This window comes from Xiphias gladius, chromosome 10 (assembly GCF_016859285.1).
Source record: "Xiphias gladius isolate SHS-SW01 ecotype Sanya breed wild chromosome 10, ASM1685928v1, whole genome shotgun sequence".
Taxonomy (NCBI): Eukaryota; Metazoa; Chordata; class Actinopteri; order Istiophoriformes; family Xiphiidae; genus Xiphias; species Xiphias gladius.
In genome coordinates, this window is record NC_053409.1 from 22,439,037 (window position 1) to 22,451,751 (window position 12,715).

Sequence of the window (12,715 nt, forward strand, 5' to 3'; positions counted from 1 at the left end):
AACTTTTTTTTTTCTTTTTTTTTTTCTTTTGGCTTATAAAAAAAAATAAAGGCAACGTTAATGTACGCATTTCGGTGGGGATTTTGCTTTGAAAATTCACACCGGATGTTTAGTCGGAGGTCTTTCTGTGGAGCCGGTGCAGTCACGTCCTCCGTGCGGATCGTGCGGGTCGAGGGCGTCCGTCCGTCCCGTCAGCTCGGCGTCAGGGAGCGTTTAGAAGTTTAGCAAAAATACCGCAGTCAGTGCCCCGACCTGAAGACCACAACCTGTCTGTGAAAAGCCCGATGGGGTTTTTTTTTTTAAATCATTTTTAAAATTTCATTTCATTTAATTTTTTATTTTTGTTTGATGTCTGCTCGAAATGGCGGAAGAGAGCCAACCCGTTATTAGGTACAGGCAACGTGCTGTTTGTTGCCACTCTGCAACAGGGGCAAGTGTCATTGTTGACCTTTGACTTTTCACACGGAGCCTGTAGAAAGAAACAAGCCACACGAATGCCCGGGTCCCCTGCGGTGCAAAAATGTTAGGGTCTGTTCATAATGTGTGTTTACCTGACTGCATGACAGGAAACTCCTCTGCATTTTGTGGGCAGATTTGGTCGGTACATGTGAAGTCCTACGGCAGGTGACCCAGTATTTGGGGGGGGGGGGGGTTTCACACTCCAGAAATCTAAGTGGTTCCTATAAAAGTGTATGTGTCAAAGTCATGGTGGAAAGGCAGGAAATGGTTTATTTCCCACTGTATGCCTGGTGTATGATGTGTATCCTTTGTGTGTGTATACTGTATGGGTTTTCTCTCTGCTCGTTTCCCAGTGTTGTCCCCGATGATGAAGGGAGAGAAAAGTTCAAGACAAGTGACCATGTTGCTTTTTACAGGTATGCTGGTGCATTGCCTGTTACAGTATAACACGCAGTTTGTATCCACAAATAACTCTACACTCACCTACAATTAAGTGTATTTTGCGGAACATAACATTGGTGTGTGTTCAGTTCGCATTTCGGCCACAGATCATGTCAGTGCCTTGTAATGTTGATTTGTTTTTTTATTTTTTTTTATTTTTTTTTCGGAGGCGACAGATGCAGGGTCCGAACTTGCAGCACCGAGCCCTTTTGGACACCATGGTGCTCACAGAGAAAGGGGCACGTTTTGAGCTGCTGGAGCCCGACACACAGGTCTGAACACTAGCATTACTGAAAATCAACATCAAGAACGATCGATTTATTCAAATATTTGACATAATTTTGGCAGAATGTTCTAAAAAATAACCTCTGAGCTGTTGTTCTTTGAAACATTAAAAAAAAAACTTAAAAGCTTCCGGTATTTTTCTGTTGAGTTAGTGCATGTCTGTGGCGCTAAAATTATTTATTGGAAAAAATCAAATTCTGTACATTGCATTTTTGTTTCTAATTTGTTAGATCGCATCATCTTTCAGTAAGAATTAATGTTGGGAATTGTCATAATTATCTTCAAACCGAAATATTTTTTGAATTCAGATTTTTGTTTTAATTGAGGTAATAAATTTAAATCGAAGTCAGAGACTGTTAATTTCGCAGAACCCTGCGTGTAACCAGAACACTCACGCTAAATAATGAAATTCCCTACAGGTGACAATAACCCAAGCTAGTTAACCACATAGCAGGTGATTAATATAATTATCTCAGAGTATAACTATAATTATCTATACATAATAATACAGTCTCTGAGCTCTGCAGGCAGTTCCACGGATGCCAGGGCTTGTTTTTTTGCCCTGACATGCATTGTCGGCTGTGAGACCTTTATACAAACAGGTGTGTGCCATTCCAAATCATCTCAAACTAATGTAACCGCAGGCGGACTCGAATCAAGGTGTAGAAATATCTCAAAGGTGATCAAGAGAAATGGGAGGCACCTGAGCTAAAAATCAAGTGTCATAGCAAAGGGTCTGAAAACTTATGTCAATGTGATATTTCAGTTTATCCTCCTTAATAAATTTACACAGATTTCTAAAATTCTATTTCCACTTTGTTGTCGTGAGGTATTAAGCTTAGATGGATGAGGGAAAAAATTATTTTTTTTTTTTTTTTAGCATAAGGCTGCAACATAAAATGTGAAAAACTGAAGGGGTGTTCATTTTCTGAATACATTGTGTATATATATGAAGTACACTTTTGAATTCTACAATAAAAAAAAAAAAAACCTCTTACTTTGCTCATTTCACAGACCAGACTGCTTCTCACTGTCTCACCTTGCAAAAATGACACTGTGAGGATTTCGATAGATGAACTCCAGCCAATTAAAGCACGCTACCGAGTTCCAGATGTGATAACCGGGGAACCACAGCGTGAACAGTAAGATCTGCATCAGCATCATCCCTCTATTAAAATATCTAGTGACACAACCAATGTACTAAAAAAAAACATAAATCCACTCCTCCTCTCTCATGATGCACTAAAAGCTTTTTGGCTTTGTCGTGTTGCACATCCGTAATACTCATGTAATGTTAGTCGGCAAGATCAATTTTAGGCTGGTTAGGAGTTTCTCTCGGAGATCTTTTCCATCTGTTGTTTTTTGTTTATAAGTTCAAATAGCAACATCTTAATCTAACTTTTGTGATAAAATTGAATTGATGAGTTTCTCTTTATTTCCAGGAAACATTCTTGCTTGAGATGAGTTTTCCTTGCTTTCGGGACAATTGTGCATCTTTGATTTTACTCCTTCAAACGCACCCGTTCAGTTATTTTAGGTGAAAAAACATGTGAAGTGCGACATAGATTGAGTTACTTTTTCAAACAGTGGCGAAATCATTTAAACTATGTATTGATTTGTGCCATTGCCGCGGCACTCGAGCAGCGTTTGACCTTTTCCCTCCTCGTCTGGCAGGTTGAGAGTGGAGAGGCAGACTAAGGACTTTGTCGCCCTTTCTTGGTCTTCAGGACGTCATGGGGTTCGTGTGTGGCATTTTCCTTTCCAAGTGGAGATCCTGTGTGAAGATGCAGCGATGGTTACGTTCAACTCTAAAGGCAAATTGTGGTTTGAGACACTGCAGGATCGGCCCAGGTGAGGACTGCAGGGACGGGTTGTGTACTGGACGACAAACTAATCCACACATAATGTAATCACTTTTTCTTTGTGTCTTTCTCATCAGAGCCACATCTCCCGCTAGTGAGGTAAGAGAATGTCAGTGCTGTTCAAACTCCAGTATAATATTACTCCTAATTGAAGCTCAATCCCCTCTGTAAACACCTCTGTTCTTTTTCACTCTGTTCCACTAACAGCTTGAAGAGGACCCCACGGGTTTATTATGGAAAGAGACTTTCAGGCAGTTTGTGGATATCAAAGCTAATGGTTTGTGCCTGCCGTTAAATATTTTATAAGGCAAACTTTCAGTGATTCTGTTAGGACCAAATGTTTGCCATTTGGATAGTTTTGGTCTCATTTCCTGAGCTTGTTAAAAATCCACTCCCAAGAACGTCCTCCTCCCAGCCCAATAACACTGACCCTGAATCGAATTACATTTGAAAATCGTCTTTTTTTTTTTTTTTAATTCTGCTTACCTGTAAAAATGATCCGTTTTAAGTTATGAAAAAATGTGAATCCAAATGCATATACTAATGATAACTATATTTGCAGAGAAACTTTTCCCAGCTAATTTATGGACTGCACTTTATGAAAAAACAAACAAACGGGGGAAGTAAAATGGTTGATATCTTAGCCAGACGACCTGCCTTGACACAGCGTCTCTCCGTGAAGGCCCACCCAGGAGAGCAAATGGCACATAATGTTGTAAGAAACCATTAGATGACACTGTGTGGGCCCCAGGTTTCCTAATGATGTCCTGGGAAGGAAATGACGTAACTGTAATTTATCAAGAAGCTTCCTAGAAAGCATTTGATTTTGGTGCTAATCATAGGGAAAATGATGACACGCTCAATCGGTACACTTCCAATTAATAAGTTCCAATTACTGGTCGTAAATACAGGCATACACTTCAGTAAATATGGAGGGCAAAGTTTCCAATAATAAATGAATGGGATTTACTCCTATACTAGCTAATAAGAAATCCATGAATTAAAGTACTTTGTTGTGCATCTCCAGGTCCCAGCAGCATTGGGGCAGACCTCTGTCTTCATGGGTTCAGCCATGTCTTCGGTCTTCCAGAACATGCTGACAGCCTGCGGCTCAGGGACACCAGGTACTCACATGTATTTGAGCCGAAAGCGGCACGTCTTTATTTCTAACCGTGGGACCTGCTGCGTTCGGCTCACTGGCTTGCAGCTTTCAATTTCCAGAGAGAGTTGTCAACGCATTTATTTCATTTCACAGAGATGGTGAACCTTACCGGCTGTATAACTTGGATGTCTTTGCCTACGACTTGTACAGTCGCCTCGGGCTGTATGGGTCTGTGCCACTGCTGGTGGCCCACAAACTGGACAGGACTTTGGGTGTATTTTGGCTGAATGCATCTGAGACTTTTGTAAACGTACATTACAGCCCCGCTGAACATCAGGTAACCCCTGTTAACCCTTGTTCTCATACAGTGCCTGTCTACTTGTCCCTCAAAAAGCCTAGTTTTTCAGGAGCTGCCTAGTTACGTGTTCCCAAAACTCAGAGAAGCAGGACTGTGACTGAGAATATAAAGATTGTTTAAATTTATTAAAAGCAGGATTGTTCTAAAAATAAATCTGCTCAGCCAAAGAAACCATTTCCAAGGTAGCTAGTTTTAGAAGAGGTGCCAAAACGTATATTCATAACCACATAATAACCCCCCTACCTCAACCAGGATGACCAGACACCCCCGATAAAGAGGAGGCGGCTGCAGCCTCAGACTGACATCCACTGGCTGTCAGAGAGCGGTGTGATTGACTGCGTGGTCCTGCTCGGGCCCAGTCCACAGCAGCTCTTCGGCCAGTATGCTCAGTTGACAGGTGTGTCTGCAGCGCTGGATGTATTTTATCTTATTAATTTGCATATGAAACCAAATCGTTACCTTAAACGAGTAAATGAAATCTTAAGAAGAATTATTACGGAGGTTTTCACCTTACGGTGTCAGAGATATTTGTAAAGTCCGTCGTACGATTAAACCCCAGTTAATCTTTTAACAAAAAAAAAACCAAAACACATATTTCTTTTTTAAATGTTTAACTTAAAATGATCAGGTATCATTAACATTTTTTTAAAAAATTCTTCTCCTTATTCCCCCATGAATAGAATCATTGTTGGAAAATGAAAGGATCCTGTGTGATGTTGACAACATGCCTGTGAATTGTCCATCAGTGAAACTGTCCTTCCCAACTTTTTCTGTCCCCCTTTTTTTCAGGATACCAAGCCTTGCCCCCTCTGTTTGCCCTCGGGTACCACCAGTGCCGCTGGAACTACAACGATGAAGCTGACGTGAAGGCTGTAGATGCGGGATTCGATCGCCACAACATCCCTTACGATGTCATCTGGCTGGACATTGAGCACACGGACGGGAAGCGTTACTTCACCTGGGACCCTGTTCTTTTTCCTGAACCGGCTGGCCTGCAGCGCCACCTAGAGAAGAAGAAAAGGAAGGTCAGTTTCAGTGTGTTGCACGGAACACAGAGCCTTTTTCTGCTGTTATCTCTGAAAAGTTGAGGTTATTTTATTGTGCATTTTTCTACCTTTTAGCTGGTGGTTATAAGTGATCCCCACATCAAAGCTGATCCTGATTGGTCCCTGTACTGTGAGGCCAGAGACGGTGGACTCTTTGTCAAAGACAGAGAGGGACAGCTCTATCAGGGCTCGTGCTGGCCCGGTAATGTTTTTCTAACTATAATAAATACTACTGTAATAAATTGTATGTTGTGTCTTTTACTTCCACATTAGAGACATTTTCCAGGATATAATCATCGGATTATTTTACACTTATTATAAGATGACTCTGTGGCATTTTGGAACCCCTCCGTATACATTATACACAAATAAATGCACAGTTATTTCCTCTATACCTGGTTTTTTGCTTTCTATAACCATCCTTATAATCTTCTCTCATAGGTGAGTCCTGTTACCTTGATTTCAGCAGCCCAGCCGCTCGAGCATGGTACTCCAGATGCTTCTCCCTGGATAAGTACAAAGTAAGTATAAAAATAATCCACAAATCAATAATATAATAATATTTTTTTCCTTTTTTTTTTTAAATGTTTTGTAGAAGATGCGAAATAAATGCTTTTAAGATGTTTGCAATCACCATCAACAAATGCTTTGACACTCCGGCACCTTACAGCCCGACTAATTATTCTAAGTTAGAATCTTCTCACGTAAACTCTCAGCAGGCAGTTTTGCCGTTGTTGAAGTGCCTTATGTCTGACGCAGGGATCGACGCCATCGTTATTTGTGTGGAACGACATGAACGAACCGTCTGTGTTCGACGGGCCGGAGCAGACGATGCCGAAGGACGCGGTGCACTGCGGGGGCTGGGAACACCGGGAATTACACAACCTGTATGGCTTTTACCAGGTGAGTGGGCTCATTTATCTTATTTTTACGCAGATCAAGCTCCAATGTTTCCTGGATTAAAGCTGCTGACATGCAATATTAGTGTTGTTACTCCACCTGTGTGATATCAACATCGTCTGTGCAGGAAAATTTGTCAGGGTGTAAAAAAAAAAACAAAACAAAACAATATCTTAGACCATTAAGTGACACTAGAACTTCCCAGTGAAATCCCGAACGGGGGAATTCTCTGGCCGGTGAGGCAGTTTTTACAGACTGACTCCCTGAGGCTGTTGTGCACATGGGACAACTTTACTAAACGACCTATGCTTTGTCTCAAAGCACATGGCCACAGTGGAGGGTCTGATAACTCGCTCAGGCGGCTCAGAGAGACCCTTTGTTCTGTCACGCTCCTTCTTTGCTGGGTCACAGAGACTTGGTGAGTTATTCAAACGGAAAAATGTCAGACATGTTTTTGCATTCAGGGTCATATCCTTAGCTGTGTTGCATGTTGTCACTGACTTTGATTGGTGCACAGGAGCAATATGGACAGGTGACAACGTTGCCACTTGGGAGTATCTGAAGATCTCGATCCCGATGCTTTTGTCTCTTAGTGTGGCAGGCATAGCATTTTGTGGAGGTGAGCACAGTACTGTGGATACTGGATTCATTTCTTTTAAATGGAAAAATCACAACTAGACCTGTGAATGAGTGTGTTTTTTAGAGCCAGAATGGCTGGCTTTTATTTGCCAGACTTGTTTAGTAGACAGTCATTTTGTGAAGTAAGTTTTGGTACAGAGACATTAACAAAATACATACTGTGATAGCTTTTCCCAAAAAACTAGTCAACTAGTTGAGTAGTTTGTATAAATTTAAGTACAGGAAAGGTTCCGACTTATTGTCATGTGCTGCTATTATTCTGTTTTATTTTTTTTATCACTGCCAAGTCTCACACTTTAAGTTGCGAGCTCTTCTATCCTTCGTCCTCTGCGTTTTTAGCTGATGTTGGCGGGTTTATTAAGGATCCGGATCCAGAGCTGCTGGTGCGCTGGTACCAGGCAGCCGCCCTGCAGCCGTTTTTCCGCGGTCACTCTGCAAAGGGGACAAAGCGCCGGGAGCCCTGGCTGTTTGGAGAGGAGGTTACTGCTGCAATCCGCACCGTAATCCAACAGAGGTACTGTCAGAAGGGGTGGCAGCCACATGAGATGTTTATTGATGATTGACGATAGAGACCAGAGATGATTATTGTTCATTTTTGTGCACTCATGCATCAGATTATATTTTGATGCTTCGGCAAAATCGTTATTTTGTTTTTCTTTTTTGTTTTTTTAACTTTCATCCCAATAAAGCACCTTTGAATTTCCATTTCTGAAACAGGGATTAAGAGAGCTTTTTTTTTTTTTTTTTTTTTTGCCAAAATTACAAATGACACATTGTCCATTAACCACGGTGTTTCCAAGTGTTTCAGCAGCCTTCTGTCGCTTTTCTCTTTGCTGCCAGCGCACTTTGCGTGGAAAGAAAGATGAAATGATGGTCGATTGACCAGTTTCGTCAAAGGACATGAGCACATCACCAGCAAGGCTCCAAAGGCTGTTTCATCTCAACTTGATACAAACACAAATGTGCAAATTTACTAATGCATTTAACAAGACAAAATAATACTTTAATAATCCTTATGGAGGTAACTGGGCGAGCTCGAGTATCTAATAATGAAATCAGGAGTGCAGATCAGGTTTCAGTGGTGAGTGACCCGTCTCCTCTGTACTCAGATACTGCCTGCTGCCCTACTGGTACACTCTGTTCCACCAGGCTCACACCTCTGGTCTGCCTCCACTCAGGTTAGTGTTGCTGCCGTCCGCTGTTCAGCGGACGTACTGCAACGACAGACGTCACTGTTGGTCCTGCGGGATCAACGCTGAGTTTTTCAGGCGCTAGAGGTCAATATGTTTGTCATGTTTTGTTAATTAAGTGTCGGCAAAGAATCATAGAAACACTGATTTCGTTTAAAACAGACCTCTGTGGGTGGAGTTCTCCAGAGAACAGAGCACCTTCACTGTGGACAACCAATATATGATTGGTGATAAATACCCCTCTGATTTTGCATTATTACACAGCCATACCCTGTAATCCTTGCATTGGGGTTCTTCAGAGTTCAACGGTCTTTGATCCCATGCAGGGGGAGCCCTGCTGGCCTGTCCTGTCGTTGAACCGGGTCTTCAAGAAGTCAGAGTGTTACTTCCTGGATCTGCTGAGGTAAATCAACCTCCAAGTAACATGTTTATATATTCTAATACATTCATGTTACACCTCAGTGTGGATGTTTTATGAGGGTTTGTTTTCTCTTTTAGATCTGGTATGATGTCCACTCTGCAAAGGCGTACAAAGGAGGCAAGACTCTGAGTCTTCCAGTCACCCTGGACACAGTTAGTGTTTACCATGATCCGCACAGTAGCGGGGAGGGTGGGACTGGACTGTCAGTAGTTTTCATATGAATTTTTAAGTCAGAAGAATTAATGGGAAGTTATCTGGTTTATTTAATGAGGGGAATTTCTGCTTAATTATTTCACATAAATCATAGTGTTTGGATTCCTGTCGTGGTTCTAGTGCGGATTATTTGAAACTGAAATAAAGCCAAAGATGACATGATGGAGTGAAGGTGGTTCCTCTTTACAGGTTCCTGTGTTCCAGCGGGGCGGATCGGTGGTCTGCAGGTGGGCAGGAAGTGGCTCCTGTACAGCCGAACTCCAGCAGCTGCCCCTCTCCATCACTGTGGCTCTAAGCTCTCAGGTTAGAATCGGAGGATGTGGAAAGCCGGCTTCTGTCGGTGTACCGGGATTCACATTGAGATCGGCTTTCATTCTGGCCATGAGCTCGAATTTCACTTAGAAATATGTAGATATACACATACGGGAAAAATAGAAACCCCTGCAAAATCTAATGCAGTAGTCCTTTTAATATTTTTCCCAGTCCCATTATGTAATTAGGAATGGACAAAATGGTAGAAAACACTTTGCTCTTGAGATGGTAACAAGTTTGTTTACTTAGAGAACACCACATTATCGTGTTGTTGTGCACTGTAACAATAGACATTGGTCATACAGAGGTGGTATGGCAACAAAAGCTCTTTGTGAATTAACTACATGACTTTCGATTCCGTATTTAATAAGGGCTGCAACTAAAGATTATTTTCATCCCCGATTAATGAGCCGATTATTTTTCTCGATTGATTCTTTTGTCTAAAAAAATATCAGAAAATAGTGAAAAAACCAAGGTGATGTTATCCATATTGTGTGTTTTTAGTCAAAAGAGAAGCTGATTCATTTTCTGTCGTTCCACTAATTGATTAATCAATTAATTGACTAATCACTCCCGCTCCATATTCAATACAGTATACTAAACTAACGAATACTAGGCGTAGCTGCTTAAGTGTTTCAGCGGTTTTACCTGTGTATTTACTGAAAAAAGAGAAGACAATTTCTGTATTGATGCACAGTTAGTTTGTAACGTGCCCAATCGGTTTGGTAACTTTTTAGTAAAGTAAATTGTGACCTTTGTATCATTTAATCGGCAAAGTCCAGACTGCAGTCCCTCCTCTCTGCAGGGTGCTGCTGACGGCGAGTTATTCCTGGACGACGGCCACTCCTTCAACTACCGGGACAGCAAGGCCTTCTGTCTGCGCAGGTTCGACATGCGGTCAGGTCGGCTGCTCTGCCGGTTAGTCACACTCACACCCCCTGAAGAGCGATGCAGTGTTGGACCACATGTTTGTCATGATAATTTGAGATCTGTTGTTGATGCCGCCCTCGCTCAGTCCTGCCAGGGAAGAGGGAACATTTGACTGTGATACTGCCGTCCACTCGGTCACCGTCCTGGGGGTGAAGAGCAAACCGTCCACTGTGATTGTGCATGCGTCAGGTGAGGATCTCTGGCATTATACTTACATGTATTCACAGCTGTCGCATTGTATAGACTGTAGCAGCTGACATTCGGAGGGGTAATAATGTCATAAGGATAATGATGCAGCGAGATGCATTATCAAAAAATAAAGGGGAGGATTAAAAATGCCGCCTTATTTTTAACTTATTTTTCTTATTTTTCTGCATCCAAGTGGCCAAACAGACGACATCATGTTTGGTATCTGTCCTTCAAAGAAGAAAAACACAAAAAACAAACAAACAGAGATTTCTGCCACATTCATTGTTCTGTTCTGTTGTTAAACTATTATAAAGGGAGATACGCACAACAGAAGAGGAAGGGCCATGAAAATGTCATTTCTCCTGTGGGAAATCATAAAATGAAGCACAATTAGAGGAGCCAGGTTCATTCTGGAAGTTGAGAGCTTTGTTTGGTCTTTCAGGAAAAACATAAACCCTTTTAACTGTAAAAGAGGCCAAGGAATAGCATAAATCTTTCAAACTGTGTACATCTTTTCTTTTAATCACCAGGTTCTAAGGACACCTCTGCAGCATTTCAGTACACGGAGACCTGCTGCACGCTGACATTGAGCAACCTGAACCTCGGAGTGGCGGCGGACTGGGAGATACAGATGCGTTAACTGAGAAAGTGTCAGTGACTGATTTTTTTTTCCCCCTCCCCTGGGTTTGTTATTCCAGATAGGAGAGGTGAGGAGAGTGTCAGGTTAAAATCATCAACATAAGTTTCAATGGGCAAACACAATATTTGATTGAATTATACTTGATAGAACGACACTGATGGAGTTCACAGCACATAGTTACACGTGGAGAGCTAACGGCAGTACATTTCCAATTGCAATTGTGCCACGTGCACCATTCTGCATGTATTTTAATTATTATGCCCATTTTCTTTTTGCGCATTTTAAAGAAAAAACCTAAGATTAACGTTTTGGCCGATCCCTCCATTTGCCTCTGTTTCATTTAGCACTGTACTTTTTTTTTTTTTTTTTTTTAAAGCACATTTAATAAAACGTGAATAAAAGGGAATCTGTCGTGGAAAACGAAAACAAAAGCTGATTATTTTGATGTGTGAGCGGTGAGTTATTTTTGCTCCGAAGGATCATGAAAGTACGGGTGCTAAATAATAATTATGATTACAAAATTACGTCTGATTTTAAAGCAGTGGGGCGAAAGTTCCCTCCAATGAATAAATGACGCACTGATGTGCAGCTTCAAATGTTGCCCGCTGTCACAGACCCTTTTATTCTTAGCACGTCGTCATGGTTAACTAAAACAGTTTGTTCAACAATATTGTTTCGTGTCACCTGACTTCTTCCCAAAGCAGATGTTTGCTTACTTAAAAGCGACACAAAACAGTACAATAGGAAATGCTGGAACAAGCTGAATCCCTATATGAGACATTACAAAGAAACTGCAGCGAGCGTAAGAATCGGAGCAAAAAACACCCCGACATTGTAATGTATCCTTGTGACAGACCTTTATTTTCCAGGAATGATTATGCTTGATAAGGAAGTGCTACAAGAGTTATAAGAAGAGAGATAGTCTATAGTTTAATAATGTATTAGACTAGCAGGCAAGCAAGAACACTGAGGTAATGTAGCACTTCTTACAACAAAAGTTACAAACAGCTTGAGAGGAAGAAAGTAAGAGAAATAGGGAGACGGAAGAGAAAGAGATGACCTTATACAAGGAGAAATAAGTGTTTAACCCACAAAGCCGAAGACAGCAAATTGGCTTCAAGATGCTTCTTAAACATGTGCACTGATCTGGATTCTTTAAGACAATGTGGGAGGCTGTTGCTGAGGCAAGGAGCAACAACAGTAATCGGACTAAACAGTGATAAGACTGATGTATTCAGTACTTTTGATGGGTTTTTTTTTCTGCTTTCATGCCAGAGATTGTTACCTATTCTGTGTTTTTTTTTTTTCCCACCGGAATTTCTTTCATATCTTAAAGGAAAACCCACCTCTGAGGAATTATATAGACCATCACCAACAGCTCTTTGAGACAGGGCCATATGTGGCCTTTATATACATCATGTGCATGGGCAGGCTATTGGTGATCATCTCTGCTGTTTAACAAAAAACCCAAAACACCGGACTGAAGTTGTTCTTTTCCGACCAGTGCTAAAAATGGATGATACTCCTCTTCCTAGCATTAGCCTGCTCTAGTTATGCTGAGACTGCTCAATGCTGAGCTCCATTGAGAATAGGTTTATGGGGTTGAATGCCTTCTGCTGAGGCAAGGCATCTACCAACCACTCTTTACATGCCCTCTGGCACGGCCCGCTGGCCTTTGTGTCACCCAACAATGATGGCACCGCAGCACCACGGCCAGGGAGAGATCAT

General features: G+C 41.6%; 1 protein-coding gene and 1 long non-coding RNA gene across 3 annotated transcripts; one reads left to right on the top strand and one right to left on the bottom strand.

The window, feature by feature from the left end:
- Nucleotides 1–126: 126 nt before the first annotated feature.
- ganc (glucosidase, alpha; neutral C) lies at nucleotides 127–11,328 on the top strand. 2 transcript variants are annotated; one of them, XM_040137470.1, is made up of 25 exons: nucleotides 127–390; nucleotides 813–875; nucleotides 1,070–1,172; nucleotides 2,200–2,327; nucleotides 2,860–3,036; nucleotides 3,125–3,146; nucleotides 3,255–3,324; nucleotides 4,075–4,171; nucleotides 4,303–4,486; nucleotides 4,760–4,904; nucleotides 5,297–5,532; nucleotides 5,629–5,755; nucleotides 5,995–6,074; nucleotides 6,313–6,456; nucleotides 6,775–6,871; nucleotides 6,971–7,072; nucleotides 7,432–7,606; nucleotides 8,202–8,270; nucleotides 8,445–8,509; nucleotides 8,609–8,685; nucleotides 8,781–8,855; nucleotides 9,106–9,219; nucleotides 10,034–10,146; nucleotides 10,244–10,347; nucleotides 10,878–11,328. In XM_040137470.1, exons 1-25 carry the CDS (start codon nucleotides 362–364, stop codon nucleotides 10,985–10,987), a joined length of 2,706 nt encoding a protein of 901 aa, XP_039993404.1. In that variant the 5' UTR covers nucleotides 127–361; the 3' UTR covers nucleotides 10,988–11,328. The 2 variants fall into 2 exon arrangements, with proteins under 2 accessions (XP_039993404.1, XP_039993403.1); XM_040137469.1 differs by lacking the exon at nucleotides 127–390 and having other exon boundaries at nucleotides 397–875.
- On the bottom strand, nucleotides 5,417–6,734 carry LOC120795519. Its single transcript, XR_005708236.1, has 3 exons — nucleotides 6,553–6,734; nucleotides 6,009–6,059; nucleotides 5,417–5,511 (listed from the first exon to the last, which is right to left on the bottom strand). It is a non-coding gene; the product is annotated as an uncharacterized LOC120795519 (long non-coding RNA).
- Nucleotides 11,329–12,715: the final 1,387 nt, after the last annotated feature.